Source organism: Hemiscyllium ocellatum, chromosome 2 (genome assembly GCF_020745735.1).
Source record: "Hemiscyllium ocellatum isolate sHemOce1 chromosome 2, sHemOce1.pat.X.cur, whole genome shotgun sequence".
In the NCBI taxonomy this organism is placed as follows: Eukaryota; Metazoa; Chordata; class Chondrichthyes; order Orectolobiformes; family Hemiscylliidae; genus Hemiscyllium; species Hemiscyllium ocellatum.
The window spans coordinates 128,089,345-128,108,868 of NC_083402.1; the positions used below are offsets into that span (position 1 = coordinate 128,089,345).

General features: G+C 39.0%; 1 protein-coding gene across 1 annotated transcript in view; it reads left to right on the plus strand.

Moving 5' to 3' along the window:
- The window catches only part of LOC132825016 (ADAMTS-like protein 1), a 280,127-nt gene that overhangs the window by 151,597 nt on the left and 109,006 nt on the right, over positions 1-19,524 (plus strand). The window contains exons 14-15 of the mRNA XM_060840015.1: positions 5,399-5,700; positions 14,736-14,865. Of these exons, the coding sequence (XP_060695998.1) occupies positions 5,399-5,700; positions 14,736-14,865 (432 nt within the window). The remainder of the gene's footprint in view (positions 1-5,398; positions 5,701-14,735; positions 14,866-19,524) is intronic.

The window sequence follows — 19,524 nt, forward strand, 5'->3', positions numbered from 1 at the left end:
CACAGAAATAAAAGCAAAACACAGATCCTTAAACTCCACTATGATTCAGAAATATGTTGATGCTAAAATGAGACAGCAGTTTTGTTGTCATACACAATGTGTTATATTGACCAGCAATGTGTATGGATGGCAGTAATATTTTAACAAACCCACAGAAAAACAGGTCCTTCAAAACCACAAGCATACATCAAAAATAATGAGGCTAGGAATTCAGTTTTTTGATAAATGTAAGAATTTGTAATTCCTTTGGAAACAATTCTCATTCTGATTTCAACCAGTTTATTTGGAGAAGAACAGCTGCATCTAATCTGACCCAACCATTGTGTTTTCCCTGCATCTTGATATGTTCTTCTGGATTTGTTTCTCTTTTCCACAGTCTAAAATGGAACAAGAAGCTATTGGAAACAGTGACCAACAGGCCTGGCACAAAGTAAAGTAGTGTATTTCAGATCCCTTTCCCTATTTTCTGATACTGTGCACAATAGAAGCATTAAAGGTACAAGATACTGGAGGTGTTTTTGATAATATTACTGATGTTAAGCCACTGTCTTCTCCCAGTTGACATCCAATTAACTCAGGCCAGACATTGCTCCATTGTATGTCCAGTCTAATGCTCTCATTAGCACTCTCCCTGAACACAAACTTATACTGAAGTTCTCACACACGATAGATGCTTGCATGTACGTGTGTGCGCGCATCCACTTACTCTCATGTTCTTAGTTGATTCATGTGCATTGACACATCTGCACACACACACACACGTACATACTCATGCACAGGCACACTCCCACAAACACGCCCCCCCCCCCAACACAGCCTCTTTCTTTCTCCCAAACTTTCACCCTCTATGTCTATTGTCTTTTCTCTCCCTTTGCTGCTCTCTTTTACTCTTCATCTCTCTAACTCTATCTTATGCAGAGTGCATATAGAGCAACATACCTATTCACTGGCCATTACTTCCTGCCCTAGCCAAAAATAAAACTGATATAAACTATTCAATTCTTCTATATCGTTCGGAGAGACTGGAATTCTCACCCAGAACCCCACAATTCCATCCTGGCCTTCTCTAACTAACTCCAGGTTCCCCTTTCACCCACCACATTCAGAAGCCAGGTCGTGTGATATTGTGCTGGAGTTGACAAGTTGCTGCAGGGACCTGAGTGTCCAGCTACAACTACGTGGTCCAATCTCCATAATCCTGTGAGGTAGTCTGTCACCATGGCAACTGCACTATGTGAAAATCTACACCATCTGTTCTGTAATTGCCACTTCCTTCTCCTGATCAGAATGGATCAATGTTGTCAGTGATATGGGAGAGACAGTAGGCTGTCATTTGTTCCCCATGATGCTCTTTTCAATCTACACTTTGACCCCATTGAAAGAAAATTTACCAACTTTCTCCGCTCTGATCCTATAAGGTTTGTCTGCCTGATGCCTGTAGGATTCTTCTTTTCTTTTCAATGTTTATGAGACCAACACAATTCTCATACACAATATTTTCCTCCCCATGTCATCTGCATCCATTCAATTCACCTCTAATTTTGTCTCAGAACTGTATAATTGTCAAGCAGGCAGTGGGTGAATGGAGTGATTTGAACCTATTCTGAGAACGATAAGGAGTGATGTCTAGTCTGAATGGGTTAGATATAAACTGGGAAAAAGTAGTGGCATAATATTAAGAAAAGCACCTCCACTATTTTGTATATTTAATGATTCTATCTTATACAGTATCAGAAGATGCAAGGAAGAAATCTAAAATTTGATGCTCCCATTCTCTAATGCTGTGCGTTACACTGTGCCAGACCTGTTGGTCATTGTTTCCAATAGTTTCCAGTTCCATTTCATGCTGTGTAGGGGAATTCTGACTACAGTATGCACCTCATTATTACATAGAAAGCACTTGGCTTCCAATGGCTATGCAAGAAAGAGGGTGGAATATAATCATTTAAAGTTGTTTGCATATTTTATTTTGTATACGTGGCCAATATAAAACAACAGCATTATACAATGCAATTTTTTTTGTATTTAGACTAAAATACAACTTTGAAACTAAACAAGCCTTGTCAAAAGACATACTGGTAATTAGCTCTATGTTCAGAACAGTTTTGCAAAAATATATCTTAAATAACAAAACAATAGGGATAATTTGTTCAGCAATGGCTAATTATCAGAATTGTAGGTTGTGGATTAAAAATTGGATGCTTAAAAGTTGGATGTCTTACTTAACAAGTATTTCAAGTCGTTTCAGAATTGTAGAAAGCTGTAACCCCTTCTTAAAATCAATGGATCAGCAAATATAGCAAATGCAAAGTTGAGCTATAACCTATCAAATCCAAATTACACCATTACAACCAAACATATGCCTGGGTCTCTCACCCTTAGAACAAAGTATTTACTAATTCCATCATCACCAACAGAAATATGTCCTTTTAAGATTGTTATCTGCATTGATATTCATTCATAATCAAACACAAACAAAATCACCTCTGTTGAGCTATTTATAAAAACTGCAATTAAATTAGATTTTTTGTGAATATGAAATGATAGTATTCACTTTTTAAAAATACTAGTTGAATACTACAGGTACTAATGTGGAAGTGTTCATTGTGCTCACTTTTTACATGGAGCACATATGCTCTATTTCTGTGAAATTTCTATGAGACAAGGTATTGGCTACTTCATGTAAATGCGAGCTAAGTGGAGACTACATGTAGTTGAAACTAATGCTGCCTATTACTGTTTCTGCCTGTTTTCTTAGCCCTTTTTTGGTGCAATGGTAGTGCCTCTACTCCTCGACCGGGTGGCCTGGGTTCGAGTTCTTTGTGTGTACTAACATCTCTGAACAGGTTGATTAGAAAAAAAGATTACTGCCTGTTGTGACATAAATAAACAAAAGTTTTCACAGCTTGAGTTTCAGAATTGCAGTAATTATGTTTTTCTGTGGTTTTGTTTTGTTACTGCCCTCTGTCTGAGAATGAAATCCAGAGCACAGAGAGAACACACACAGTGAGAACTTTATCAAAAGGTTTGAATAGCTCCAGTCTGAGCATGCGACTACTACTCTCCCAGTGTTAGCAAAACTGGAATCATTTCACACGCAACGTGTGGACTTGACTTTTTACTGCAAAATCATTTACAATGTAAAGAAGTTGAAATTTTACTTAACATCATTAAAAAAGTACCTTTAATATGTTGTATTGTTGGATTATGTGCTGCTACTTTCGCACAAATGTTCTCTTTGATTACTGACTTTAACATGCAATGACTATGATATTGACAAAGTTGAAAGCAAACTTCACCTGTGACCTCCAACAAATAGTGCTGACCATTTCAGCTGGGTGTTTGTGGCTGAGGAATGAATGTTAAAATTGCAATTAGTCAGATGGAGATAGGAAGGGGGTTGACTGTTTTACTTCAGCTCTTTCAATCCCTGATTTGCACAATCAAGGTGACTATCCCAATGGACAGTTTGACTATAAGATATGATAGTGAGCAATGAGATGTTATAAATAGCCTTTGAATCTGTGTGAATTAGCTGCCTTCATCTATAGTAAAGCGAGATGATACAATTTGGTTCAATCTCAATTCAGGGACAGTATTTTCAGAGAGGGTATTGTTTCATCCATTTGTACAAGTTACCATACATAATGGTTGGAAAATAAGGCTTTTTTTGGAATTATATCATGATTGTTTCACCAGAGTATTTCCCAGGGAATAATAGTAAAAATTATCCTTCATATCCTTAGATTACGAAAGGAAGTATAGCTAAAGCCCTGGTCATTTGCATGAACCATTTCTGGAGCATGTATGGGCCTCAACCGAGGATTAGCCTTGCACTGTGGATGCAATTGCCAACTAGGTGCATCAGTGAGAATGGAAATGTGGGGTGGTACCCAAAACTGACTTATACTCAAGAAAATAATGTAGTCTGCAATCATTAATCAGTATACCCAAAGTCAGAATAATGTCTCTGTTTTTGTTCCCTGGGCAGATGCACAACACTAGGAAATATTCTGGCTCACCACACCTGACTCAGTGGAAGCAAAAATGCCCTGAATAGTGAGATCGACATTTTGAGCGTGTTCTCCAGTCTAGTCCATCACCCCCAGGAATAGTGAGGCAAAGGGTTTGCCAAAAGTCTAGATGGGCTCAATTCTCTGAGAGGTCATCCCAGCTGCATTGTTCAGTGCTAGGATCTCTGCCTTCACTGTTTCACCCATTCTCCATGCCAACTCAAGCCAACCCATGGTCCGCCCACCCCAGTGGACTTTAATATCCTCCAAGCCACCCATGTGCCTCCAAATAGTCCCACCCCAGTCCTCTTATTGACTCTATGCAAACTCATGACCAACCCATGACCCTCCCCACTCATTCTCAGGGCACAAAGCTACCCCATGTTAATTTAGTGCCAACTCATCTGAAAACCAAAATTCTACATGCACCACATTTTGCCTTTCCACACACCATGCCAACATTATCATGATGGGCAGATCTCAAGAACCATGCTGAGATGAAGTAAAATAAATTTCATGTAATTGTTATAAACTTCACCACATTTTTGAAGTCATTGATGAAAAGCCATTCAATAGATTTAAATCCATACTTAAATTCCTTATAAAAACAAGTGTTTATATTCAGAAACACACATCAGTCAGCTCATCCCATCATAACATTTTTGACATGTGAAGTAAATTGGGAATTTTATATCTATTCACTATGACTAGAAGGAGTTAAGCAGTTATAATATTATAGTGATAGCACAAATGGTTTTGTCAATAAATAGCAATTTAAACTGTAAGCCCTACTTTTTCTCAGCTCAGATATAGGCAGGTTGTCCCCTTTTCAATATTTAAAGCACAAAGATGTTCATAATTCACAGCCAGACAGCTTACATGTATTTTATCTGCTTTTATAAGCATTTATGTATACAAGAAAAAATTCGAGCCCACACTCCAGTGAAATTGAGGTCTGTTGAACTCAACGCTGATTTCAAATGGCCTTCCTAGGTTTGGGTTTCCACATTATGCAAGTCACATCCCATTCCTTGTACCTCTGCCAGCAAAAATAGGATTTGTCAGAAATGCGGCTGGGACTTCTGAATTATGAACACAGCACAGAGTCTCTACAAAATCTACACTTTGATTTCAAAGACACAACTAAAGATATGAGTGCATTTGGCTTTTACTACAGAATATTTGATAATTTTATCCACTTATTTTTCCAAATGTTTAAGTTATTAATCGTGCACCCGAGATTTGTTGTATTGGTTGTAATTTCAAAAGCACTGCAGATATTTTTGTTTCTATAAATAAAACTATTTACCATTTCTTTTAAAACTGTTAGAAGAATTTTATTATTTTGGCTGACTCTTGATGCATTCAATAAATTCTGTGCTCAGGTTTATTCCACAGTCCTGGTCTCCATGCAGCAAAACCTGTGGAGCTGGCAAACAGAGTCGCAAGGTCAAATGCCAAGTGCTTCTGGCATTTTCTCAGTCAGTGGAAGACCTGCCAGATGATGAGTGTGAAGGTACAAAACCACCGATGGAGCGAGCCTGCTACGCTGGACCATGCAGTGGGGAAGCAGTAGAATATGACCTTGAAGATGCAGAATTACTGTACACCAATTTGCAGGATTTTGATGAGCTGTATGACTGGGATTATGAGGGTTTCACGGAGTGTTCAGAATCATGTGCAGGAGGTAAGAAACACTCTAATATATCTTGCAAGTAATGGAACATAGAACTGTACAGAAACAGGCCATTCAGCCCATCATGCCTGTGCCAACTATTGTGCCATTCTAAACTAATCACATTTGTCTGCACAGGATCCATATCCTTTATTTTCTGCCAGTTAATCTCTGTCTAAATGCCTCTTAAACATTGCTATCATGTCCGCTCCTATCACCTCCCCTAGCAACATGTTCCAGGCACCTACTATCCTCTATTTTTAAAAAAAACTGTCTCACACATCTGCTTTAAGCTTCCTCCTCTGACCTTGAACCTATGACCCTAGTATTTGACATTTCCACCATGGGAAAATGGCACTGACTGTCCACTCTATTTATGCATCTCATAATTTTACATACCATTATCAGGTCACCGCTCAGCCTCCGATGCTTTAGCGAAAACAGTCAAATTTGTTCAACCTGTCCTCTAAGCTAATACACTCCAATCCAAGCAACATCCTGGTAAACCTCTTTTGTACCTTCTCCAAAACCTTCACATCCTTCCTACAGTGTGGGGCGACCAGAACTGCACATAGTGCTCCAAATGTGGCCTGACTAAAGTTTTACTCAGTTACAACATGACTTGCCAGCTTTTATACTCAGTGATCTGACCAATGAAGGCAAGTATGTTATATATCTTCTTTATCACCTTCGTCACTTGTGTTGCTACTTTGAAGGAATTGTGGACTTGCACCTCTAGATCATTCAGATTATCAATGCTCCTAGTGATCACATGATTTACTGTATAATTTCCTGTTGCATTTGACTTCTCAAAAGGTATTACCTGATGCTTGTCTGGATTAATCTCCATCTGCTACATTTCTCTCCCACTTTCCAACTGATCTATATCCTGCTGCACTTGATCATCTTCCTCACTACATATATTTAAAAGGTGTATAAATATATTTGAAAAGCAGGGCCTTGCTTTTTTAGACAGCAAAAACTATGAACTAGTATTGCAACTGTTACAAATGAACAAAATAGTCTGCAGCAAGTTTCTCAGAGCAATGCTCAGAGCAATGTCTTGATGAATCATAGTCAACCTGCCTGGTTTAAACGTCAAAAAAGCTTAACATTTAACACTCAATCATCATCTAATGGTTCATCCTCAATGGCAATGCCTCTACCAAATTGAATTCACTTACCAACGAAAATGTGGTACAAAATGTTGTTCCATTTTGCCTCTTCATTCTTGTGTATGTCCTGATTTGTTTGAGACAGAGCACTTTGATGAAAATGTGAGGTTTTTTTTGCAGCAGTGCTCAAGTTCTGGAACACCAAATAACTTTAGTCATTTGGGAAAATGGATTAAAACAGTAAACTATTCAATCATCTTACAAATATGTTGTTTGGTAGCTGTCAAGTTCTGATTCCAAAACATTTCAATCTGTTAGCCTGTTATGTAGAAAGTAGAGCATAGAACAATATAACGCAGGACAGGCCCTTCAGCCCTCAATGTTGAGCCAACCTGTAAACTATTCTCAGCTCGTCCCCCTACACTATCTCATCATCATCCAGGTACTTATCCAAGGATTGTTTAAATCTCCCTAATGTGGCTGAGTTAACTGCATTAGCAAGTAGGGCATTCCATGATCTTACCACTGTCTGAGTAAAGAACCATCCTCTGACATCTGTCTTAAATCTATCACCCCTCAATTTGTACTTATGCCCCTCGTACAAGCTAACGTCATCATTCTAGGAAAAAGACTTTCACTGTCTACCCTATATAATCCTCTGATCATCTTGTATGTCTCTATCATATCCCTCTTAGCCTTCTTCTTTCCAATGAGAACAGACCCAAGTCTCTCAGCCTTTCCACATAAGACTTTTCCTCCAGACCAGGCAACATCCTGGTAAATTTCCTCTGCACCTTTTCCAATGCTTCCACATCCTTCTTGAAATATGGCGACCACAACTGTACACAATATTCCAAGTGTGGCCGCACGAGCATTTTGTATAGTTGCAGCATGATAATGCAGCTTCGGAACTCAATCCCTCTACAAATGAAACCTAACACACCGTATGCCTTCTTAACAGCTCTATCCACCTGCGTGGCAACTTTGAGGGATCTATGTACGTGGACCCCAAGATCCTTCTCCACATCCACACTCCCAAGAATCTTTCCATTGACCCAGTACTCTGCCTTCCTGTTATTCTTCTCAAAGTGCATCACCTCACATTTAGCTGCATTGAACTTCATTTACCACCTCTCAGCCAATTCTGCAGTTTATCCTAATCCCCCTGCAACCTGTAACATTCTTCCAAACTGTCCACTACTCCACCAACTTTAGTGTCATTCGCAAATTTACTAATCCATCCACCTATGCTTGTGTCTATGTCGTTTATAAAAATGACAAACGGCAGTGGTCCCAAAACAGATCTTTGTGGCACACCACCAGTTATCAGACTCCAGTCTGAATATTTTCCATCAACCACCACTCACTGCCTTCTTTCAGAAAGCCAGTTTCTAATCCAAACTGCTAAATCACCCTCAATCACCTTTGCATTTTCTCCAACAGCCTACTATGTGGAACCTTATCAAAGGCTTTACTGAATACCATGTTCTGAATATCATGTATACCATGTCAACTGCCCTACCTTCATCTACATGCTTGATCACCTTCTCAAAAAATTCAATGAGGTCTGCGAGACATGACCTTCCCTTGATAAAATCATGTTGACTATCTGAAATCAAATTGTTGTTTGCTAGATGATTATAAATCTTATCTCTTATAATCCTTTCCAAAACCTTTCTGACAACAGAAGTAAGGCTCACTGGTCTATAATGTGCTTTGTACCTTGCCCTGTGTGAATTAATTCCTCACACTATCCTAACCAAAGAGAGATGCTCAACAATGAGCGAATGGAATAAAAACAGAAAATGTGGAAATCCTCAGCTGGTCAGGCAATATTTCCAGATCTCGTCAGTATTTCCAAAATTTTGTTACAAGTTAAGATTTGCAAATTATTTTGCTTGACTAGCAGGGATGGAGCTGTGACTACTGTGGTGACGTTACTTTGTAAACAGTACTTTGATGTCAGCAATAAAGAATCAAGCGCTGACTAAATTGGTAAATATTCAGCAGCCTTGATTAATGTCTAATAACTAATGAAAGTCAAATGTACTTTAATTACTGAAGTAATTTTACACTGCTAAGCAAAACAAAAACTGTTTGCTGAGTGAAACATAGTCTCAACTCTACAGTAAGTATTGTTAACTGAGGAATCAAATTTATCCAGAAAAGATGTTTTCACATAGAAATTAAAGACAATCATTAATTTGAAGTTGTGTTCAACTGAGCAGGAAATATGGATTAATTCAGAATTCTTCAAGTAAGCTCCCATTTTGTTGCGCAGGTCACTCAGTCAGTAAAAGTTTCCTATTAGATGTGATTCTTCCTTTTATTATCTGAATATTTTCTGGAGAGTGGGACTGGTATAAAGAGTGTAGATGTAACACAGCCACTGGTGAGCAGGAACATGTTCGTGTAATCACACTCTTATACTGTCTCCAGAGACAGTCTCTGACCTCAAGGAGGTACTGTTCAGAAGGAACTAGTTACTCACTTGGCATCCACTTAGTGTTTATAACAGTTACAACTGTCATCACATGTCACAAAACAATTAGTTTTTTTATTCTGAAGTGTGCAGATGCCTGCAATCTCTCTTTGCAGAGGGAATGTGATGAAATATCCACAACTCGATCATTCTATCTTTAGTCCATTTCACTGGTACGATGTTTGCACAGGAAGCTTTACATAGATTAAATACTGCTGGCTCATTTGCAAAATAGATGTTATCTTGAATGGAGATATATAATTCCAGATAATACAAATAATGCAAAGACCATCAGGAACTTCTAGCAGTCCTGCACTGGAATGTATTTCTGCCTGTTCTGTGATAATTCCTAAATGGTGGTGCTCAGGAGGCAAGCTGGTGAAATGAAGGTAATTAAGCGTGTGTATGTACAAAGGTTGCCCACAAATAAGAGAACAGCCCAGTCCCCTTTGAGACTATGGTGGATTTACCTTTACATTTATATAGGTCGCAGCAGCAGCACTCAGGCAAAGCTCAGGCAAAGCTTCACCTCCCTCAGTCTGTCTCCAGGCCTAAATGCCTTTGTTTGTTATTGTAATTCATGTCACTGGACAATGGCTGACAGCCTTGGTATCAGGGCAACTAGAACACTGAAGATCCAGGAACCGAATCTTGCTGTTCCCTCAGTCAGGCTGCTCAGTAGAGTCAACAATGATATCTAGGCAAGAACATGGAACATGACTCTAACATGTTAGAACTACAAAAATGTTTACCTGATAGCTGCCTTAACAACCTCCTGGCAGTTATCCGTAAAGTGAAAGGAGGAATTCCCAAAGTGTCATCACAAGCCTCTCAACATCAAGGGAATATTTAGCTGTGAAAACACTGGCCTTGAATGAACAGCAAGAGATTTGGAATAAGCTGACTAGGGGCAAGTTATAGGAGTAGATACGTCTATATAAATTCTAGACACAATAAAAACATGTGATCATTATTTACTAGAATTTTACTTTGTTTGAAAATGAGGTGGTTCAGTCTGAAGCCAGAGTAATAAATTTGATCAAAGGAAATGGTGAAGGTTTGAGGAGAAAATTAGCTGAGGTGGACAATATATTAACGAGTATGATCGTACATAAGTAATGTTTAAACTACAAAGAATTATTATCTAGTTTACAAAACAGTCAATTGTTCAGGGCACAAACCCCACACCTCGTAAAGAGAAGTTCTGAATTGTGGCTGATAAAGAAAGTAAAGAGTTGTATAACATTAAAACATAAGGCCAAAAAGAAGTCAGAATTAGTATTAAATCTAGGGATTAGGATGTTTTTGAATACAGCATTTGAGGACCAAATAAACTGATAAAGGAAGAATAGAATATGAAGTAAAAAGCAAAAAGTGGATTATAAAAACTTCCATTGGTACTTTGCATACAAACAGGAAACATTTACCAAGACAAATGTGATGCAAATTACAGGCCAAGTCAGAAGAAATAAAATGGGAGGAATTGAAAAGTAGAGTCGTTGAATGATTATTTTATGTCTGTCTTCATTAAAGAACATATAAGAAATCTCCAGAAATTAGAAATCCAAGTAAATAGGGAGTTTGAGGAATTTAAGGGAATTAATGTTAGTAAGAAAATTGTATTGGAAAAATTATTGGGATTGAAAGTTAAGTTCCAAGATCTGACTCTTCACATCTGAGAATGTTAACAGAGGTAACTATTGAGATGATGGACACAGAGGTGATAATCTTCCAAAATTCTACTGATTCTGGAATGTTTCTAGCAGATTGGAGGGTAGCAAATGTCTCTCACTCTCGCTCTTTTAGAAGGGATGGAGAGAGGAATCTTTGAAGTTCAGACTGTTTGCCTTGTGTTAGTAATAAGGAAAATACTAGAATCTATGACAAAAGATGAGGTAAAGTACACTTGAATATTGATAATCTGATCAGGCAAAGTCAGCATGGATTTAAGAATGAGAAATTCAAACTGAATAACCCATGGAAAAATGTTATCAATAGAATTAATAAAGGGGATTCAGTAGCCATAATAAATATTGCCTTTCAGAAGGCTTTTGATAAAACTGCACAGAAGTTTGTTAAACAAAATTAAAGCAGATGGGATAGGATGCAATGTATTAAGAATGGCCGCAAGACAGAAAACAGGTCATTCTCACACCATTCTCACTGTGTCTAGTGAAGTATTTATGGGCGGCACGGTGGCACAGTGGTTAGCACTGCTGCCTCACAGCGTCTGAGACCCGTGTTCAATTCCCGACTCAGGCGACTGACTGTGCGGAGTTTGCACGTTCTCCCCGTGTCTGCGTGGATTTCCTCCGGGTGCTCCGGTTTCCTCCCACAGTCCAAAGATGTGCGGGTCAGGTGAATTGGCCATGCTAAATTGCCCGTAGTGTTAGGTAAGGGGTAAATCTAGAGGTATGGGTGGGTTGCGCTTCAGCGGATCGGTGTGGACTTGTTGGGCCGAAGGGCCTGTTTCCACACTGTAAGTCTAATCTAATCGTAAGGATCAATCGTTGGACTCCAGGTATTCACAATATATTATTAATGATTTGCATATTGGAGACAAATGATGTATTTCCAAGCTCTCATATGACACAAAGTTAAGTAGGAATGTGTGTTGTGAGAAAGATATAAAGCTGTTTTAAGAAGATTTACACAAACTTAGTGAGTGAGTGAGAATTTGGCAGATGCACTTCCTTGTCATAAAATGAGAGGTAATCAACTTGAGTAGGAGGAACAGATGGTACAGAATATTTCTTAAACGGTGAGAAGTTAGAAAGTGTAGATGTACAAAGGTTTTGGATGTCCTGATCCAAAGATTAGTATGCAATTAAGAAATCTAATCGTTTGTCAACCTTTTAACTAGAAGATTCAAGTACGGGAGTAGCAAAGTAATGCTTCAATTGTATAACCTTTTAATTCGACTACACCTGAAGTTGTGTGAGTAATTTTGGTCCTCTTAGCAAGGAGATTACTGCTGGTTCATGGGATGACAAGACAGTCCTAAAAGGAGCATTTAGAAGAATGCAAGGTAATCACATTGAAACTTACAAAATAATAAAGGGATGGGAGGATTGGTTGCATGTAAGTAAAGATTAGCAGATTTCTACATTTTAGTGACACAAACAAATGAGGGGACTGTGGGGAAAGAGGCATTGATGCATCAGGCGTGATCATAACAAATGGTTGGGCAGGCTCAATGGGCTGAATAGCCTCCTCCTCCTTCTGTGTCCTTTAACAGGATTGCTATGGCTAAATTCAGAAAAAGGAAATTAACATTAAAGTGTAAGGACAATTGAGAAATGAGCTTAGAGAAGCATGGTTTTGAGTTAAAGAAAGTTGTTCCTGAAGGAGGAGGTAGGTAGAGAAAATAACTTTGGTTGGAAACCAAACATAGATCCAGGTCAGAATATAACGGACAGTTTAATTTGCAAAGAAATAGAGGGTGTGTGACCTATTTTGTTTGTTAATTTTAGTTAACCAAATATAAATTGGGGAAACCCCTAACAGTTTGGAATTAGTAAATTATTTCATTAAGAGACAGGCAGATGTTTGTGGAAGAACAGCACGAAAAATGTTCTGCAGTGCAATGGCAAAAGCCGATCAAAGAAGAGATGAGACATTAAAAGATGCAACAAACTGCCAGTTTGTATAAGACGATTCAAACTTTTTCAACTCTTCTGGGCTTCTATCTCATTTAGGGCAAACAAAGCACAGTTCTTCATCCTGGGAGGACAGCATGCCACTGAAATGATTCCTCATGAATAACTTGAAAAATTAATCATGCAGAATGTTTACCATTTTTTCAATTTTTCACAATGATTCTGCACAAATATTTGCCAGTTCATGAATTGACAGTTCAGCAGAGCTCTGGCAGGCTGTATTGGGTGAAGACAGCCTAAATTGAGTTCAATATATCTGCCTTAAGGCCAATTTCACTTGCTTTGAGTTCAGATCCTGATCCTTGAAGAACTAGGCCTGTGCTAATTATCCACCCTTTTCTGCTGCATGCTCCACCTTTCCCAGAATTCATAACAATTCATCAGGAGTGAAGAATAATGGAGTGAAGAAGTTTATCACAAAACAGAATGACTTTTGAGATTAATTACTCATCCCAGCAGAAGCACAGAAGCCTATCCAAGTCATAATGTATCTTGCATTAGCTGGTGTAAGGGGAACTACTGTTGCAGGCACTATTAGTTGCAAATTGAAATTACTGTTCATCGGTCTGTGTTTCAGTGCAATTAACCAGAATTTGCAATGGAATTGTACTATGTATGTAAGTTGGATATATTTTGATTAAAACCAACTGAAAATTAGAGGCCTCACTCTTTAGAATTGATCTGAAGTTTATTTTATGTCAGATCTCTTTTAGAATTTCAGTTGATATAAAATTCATAGTCATAAAATAGTCCATAGCTAGAAATGTTGAAATACTTGAGATAATCTTGACAGTTGTAAGTACAACATAACTTTGCATAAAATATGTGTTTATTTATATTGTGCAGTTTTGAAAAATATTCTTGCCTCTTGTTTGATATCACCAGAAAATTTAACCGGTTAACACTAAGTTTCCAAAAGAAAGTCACTGATCTAAGTGCTTTTGGGATATCCCATTGGACATCATCCATCTAACCAGTTCATGGTAACTTCAGGCAAAGTCCTGTCCATACCAAAAAACTGCCATCAATTCCAACTACTTTGAGCTTAATGACTCAGAAACCTTTTAGGTACACTTTTAAAAAATGCTTATAAGAAATCCAGGTACACAGTACTATAGATTTTACCGCTGTCAATTTGGTTTCTGACTTCCTTGAATAAATCAAGGTGCACTAAATCAATTTACTGGCCTTAAGACACTTATATTGAGCTTGGTGTGGGCAGTCTTCATCCAATACGGGTTGCCAGCAGCCTACTGAACTGTCTGTTAATGAACTGGCAGGTATTTGTGCAGAACTATTTGAAAAAATGCATGTTATTAATTGTGGCTTATTTTGAACAAATCAAACAATATGGCTTTAAGATGGTGCATGCCTATTCATTACCATCTTTGTCACTGAAGTTCTCCAAACACATCAGGCCCCCTTTATACTCCTTTGCCCATGCAATTAGTGTTTCCTGGGAAGCTTCAGACCTGTTACTCTCCACTTTCTCTGTGTCAAATTTGACATTTTCCAAAAAAAAAGAGAGACAGCATGCTGAAATAACACAGAAACACAGTTAAGTTAAAGAAAGTAAGCTAAGAGAAGTTATATACAGTGTTGCTGAAAATGTGCTTTTCAATATGCAATACAAGGAATATGCCTTTGAAACACTTCTTATGATCTGTGAAAGGAAGCTTGATAGAAGACCCTTGATTACATACTTTCAATAAGTAATCTACGTTTGTCAATAATTCCTTCCCATGTTACTACTTTGACTGAAAATTGTGTGATGTTTTAAATTCTAACTAGGTGTCCAAGAAGCAAATGTGGTTTGCCTGAATAAACAAACTCGAGAGAAAGCAGATGAAAGTCTTTGTGTCATGCATCGCCATCCCCCACAGCTCCTTAAAGGCTGCAACCTAGGACCATGTCCACCAAGGTAACTAATTTTCAAAGTTGTTCTGTTTTATAATAAGCTTCCATCTTTCACTATTGGCCACTGTGACCTGTGGCAGCATCCACAATTCATCCAAGGTCATCTCACGTTCATTTATGAGTTTGTTTAGTTTGTTTTTAACTATTTAAAACAAATGCGTATTACTTGTGCATTGGCTAGCTCATCAGTGCATGCTAGTCTTGCATGCCACCAACTCCAACCCCACTGATTACTTGTTTCCCTGATATACAGTACATTTTGGATTATCCGGACAAGCTCTCAAGGTCCCGTAAAAACAGCATCAGGCAACTCAGCATTCAGTTATCAGTTAAACGGCATCAGGGCACGCATTGCCAGATATCCAAGAACTGTTCAATAACTGGTACTCATAAATTACCGCTTGTTTACAATCAGAACGATCAATTATCCGAACAAAATACTCCCCGCTTGTCTCGTTCAGATAACCGAAGTTCTACTGTATACAACCGTTCAGTTCTTTCCCAATTATCCTTGACTGACATATGAACTGTTCCCTACTTCCACTGAGCCTTTGGCATTCCTGCTAGGCATTAGTAGATGATAATGGAAATCTGCATCTTCCCTGAACACATTAAAGTTGTATCGCCACACGGTGTGAAGTGTAATGCAACCACTCAATTCCTTATCTGGAAGTCAGCCTGGTCGATTTGGTTTGTTGTCAGATGTGGAGCAGGATAATGCCTGCTGCAGGACTAGGGAGGACAACACTGCATTTGGGGGAAGGGGAAGGATGAACAGGCACTGGTCTGTTCTCAGCAGAGAATGAGGTCATTGAAGAGAGGAGGAAATGGATGTTTGATTGGAAATCGTGGAGCCAGAGAGTGTGAAATCCTAGGCTGCCTATTATTTCCTTGGGAATATTGGGCAAGGGAATCTTTGGGGTGGAGAGCTTGGGAACTTTCAGATGGATGTCTGGAGGCCCCATGGAAGGGGATAGAGGAGAATTGGAGACATGGAGGAAGGTTGGTGGGACCCTCAATCTCAGGTGTAGCCAAGGTAGGCATGCTGAATACACTGAATAGCACAAAGGCCTCACCTCCTGAATATAATAATGTTCATTTGGATGTGGTAAGACTTGGGTATCTCAACCAACCACAGTTAAAATTAAAAATCTGAATGTCAATTAGGTTTGCAGCATTTTTGGCTAAAATAGCCACTCTACCTAACTCTGTGGCTAATTTTGTGCCATCTAGCAGTATATGCAATATCTGCATCATCCGTTAAGGAAAGAAATGGGAAGCTGATGACATTATGAAAATTCGTTATAAAATTCCTGGTATGTTCTGAGATTGCTGATGGCAGCTACAGTGTAATAATAGCTTGGCTCAGTGTATGTGCTGAGAAGATCAGCCCAGGATCCCAGTTTCTGCACAGAATTTGATGATACTGCAGAAAGTGTGTGAATATTGTCTAAGGATCGGATGTGATTAAAGAGTAATTCCGATAATATTGCCTGATGATGCTCACTCTCGGAAGTATAGGTATATAAGCTATATAAGGGTTGTGAAGATAAGAAGGTTATTGTACCTGTAACTTGCTGTGGGTGAACAAGAGTCTGAAAGCATTGGCAGAAATTGTAACAAAAGCAGAAATTGCTGGAAAAACTCAGCAGGTCTGGCAGCATCTGCGGAGAAAAAGCAGAATTAATGTTTAGGGTCCAGTAACTTTTCTTCAGAACAAGCAGAAATTATATTGTTTTGTTTTCTGATTTGTGATGACACTTGTACATCTCTGTCAAATGACTGTTCACTTAGTACTTTAGACATCCATCATTCTGTATCATAATTTAAAAATCAAAAGGAGTGCATTCAGAGAGAAGGAGGCTTGTATTTCTTATGGCTGAATTACATTTTTGATATAAAGTAGAAACATTAGAACTAAATGAACCCACTCACCTATTTTAAACTACTTGTAAGAACGCATGTGAAAATGTTGGATTCAAGAAAATGCGTTCAGAATTTAGATGCTATAAAGTCTCATCCTAAGTTTTCCTTATGTTTCTTATTTAATGGTTGTATGCTTAAGTGCTGCATGCTACAGACAATGGAGCTGAGGATTCCAATGAGATCAGAGTTTGAGATGTATCTGTAACTCCACTTTTGGCACACACATCACCTCATCGAATGTGTGTCAACAGCATATGATCCCAGTCATCTATATGTCTGCACTGCCTCTCATTATTCTATCTCTGCTGTGCAGCAGTTTGCTGGACTGGAGCTTTGCCAGTTTGGAGCAGTATCACAATTTATGAAATGTTTATTTTTGTTGTCATTGAGTCTGTAAGAATCTTCAGTTCTTCGTCCAGAATCTTTTTCCGTCTGATTAAAGTGGCGTCACCCTTTCAATTAGGGTATTTTATATTTGGTGGATTGTTTTTCCTTTTGTTAAAAAGAGTAAAGCGAAGCCAGAGATAATTGTTCATTAACACTTTACTGCCTAAAGCAGCTGTGAGTACCCAGAAGGGTATACAAAATAAACCTAATATGCTGAAATGTCTGAATTGGAAACAGCTAATGTATCAAACCGAAAATACTTCATCAAGTTTTTCTTGGGCTGTGTGGGGATGAATTCATGATTTAAATACAAGTTTTGAATGAATGAAAAGCTGAAATTATTTCTAGCCTTATTAATAGTTTAATCTACACTAAGTGTTCATGTATATTTATTTTTTCTGCCATCATTGAATTTTGCAGCACACACAAGGAAACCATGTGGCCCAATGTACCTGTGCCAGCTCTTAGCAAACTATCCAATTAATCCCACATTCCTTCGCATTTCTGATCCCATAGAATCACAGAATCTTATAGCGTAGAAGAGGATCTTGGCACATTTAAACCTATACCACCAAAAATGTACAACCACTTCCACAAGTCTAACTTTCCTGCACTAGGCCCATAGCCCTGAACATTATGACACTTCAAACGCTCATTCAGGTAATTTTTAAACATTATGAGGTTTCCCACCTCAACTGCCTTCCCAGACAGTATATTCTAGTACTCACTAACCCTGAGTGAAAAAAGTTTTCCACAAATCCTTTCTCAATCTCCAATCTTTCACTTGAATGTTATGCCCCCCTGTTATTGACCCTTCAACTAAGGGAAAAGGCTGCTTTCCATTCATGTTGTCCATTCCCCTCATGATCCTACACACCTTTGCCTCCCTCCAACCCACCCACATGACACCACTCCCCCCCCCACCACCACCACCACTAACCATCTCTGCTCCAAAGAGACAATACAAAGTTATCCAGCTCTTTTCCTAGCTAAACTGCTCCATCCCTGGCAATATTTTGATGCAGTCCCTTTGCTGATCAGCAAGGTTAGATCTCATGGAATACAAGGAGAACTAGCCATTTTGATACAGAACTGGCTGAAAGTAGAAGACAAAGGGTGGTTGTTTTTCAGACTGGAGGCCTGTGATCAGTGGAGTGCCACAAGGATGGTGCTGGGTCCTCGACTTTTTGTCATTTACATAAATGATTTGGATGCGAGCATAAGAGATATAGTTAGTAAGTTTGCAGATGACACCAAAACTGGAGGTGTAGTGGACAACAAAGAGGGTTACCTCAGATTACAACAGGATCTGGACCAGATGGGCCAATGGGCTGAGAAGTGGCAGATGGAGTTTAGTTCAGATATATGTGAGGTGCTGCATTTTGGGAAAGCAAATCTTAGCAGGACTTATATACTTAATGGTAAGGTTCTCGGGAGTGTTGCTGAACAAAGAGACTTGGAATGCAGATTCATAGCTCCTTGAAAGTGGAGTTGGAAGTAGATAGGATAGCGAAGAAGGTGTTTGGTATGCTTTCTTTTGTTGGTCAGAGTATTGAGTACAGGAGTTGGGAGATCATGTTACGGCTATACAGGACATTGGTTAGGCCACTGTTGGAGTATTGCATGCAATTCCGGTCTCCTTCCTATTGGGAAGATGTTGTGAAACTTGAAAGGGTTCAGAAAAGAATTACAAGGATGTTGCCAGGGTTGCAGGATTTGATCTATAGGGAGAGGCTGAACAGGCTGGGAGTGTTTTCCCTGGAGTGTCGGAGACTGAGAGGTGACCTTATAGATGTTTACAAAATTATGTGGGGCATGGATGGAGTAAATAGACAAAGTTTTTTCCCTTTGGTTGGGGAGTCCAGAACTAGAGGGCATAGGTTTAGGGTGAGAGGGGAAAGATATAAAAGAGACCTAAGGGGCAACGTTTTCACTCAGAGGGTATATGGAATGAGCTGCCAGAGGAAGTTGTGGAGGCTGGTACAATTGCAACATTTAAGAGGCATCTGGATGGGTATATGAATAGGAAGTATTTGGAGGGATATGGGCCTGGTGCTGGCAGTTGGGACTAGATTGGGTTGGCATATCTGGTCAGCATGGATGGGTTGGACCGAAGGGTCTGTTTCCATGCTGTACATCTCTATGACTCTATGACTCTATGAATAAGGAGCTTAAGGTGAAGGAATCTCTCGGGAACAGTGACCATAATATGATAGAATTCGCCCTACAGTTTGAGAGGGAGAAGCTGGAATCAGATGTAATGGTATTATTATTGAGTAAAGGTAACTACAAAGGTGTGGAAGAAGGCTGACCGGGGTTGATTGGAAGGGGAACCTAGCAGGGAAGATGG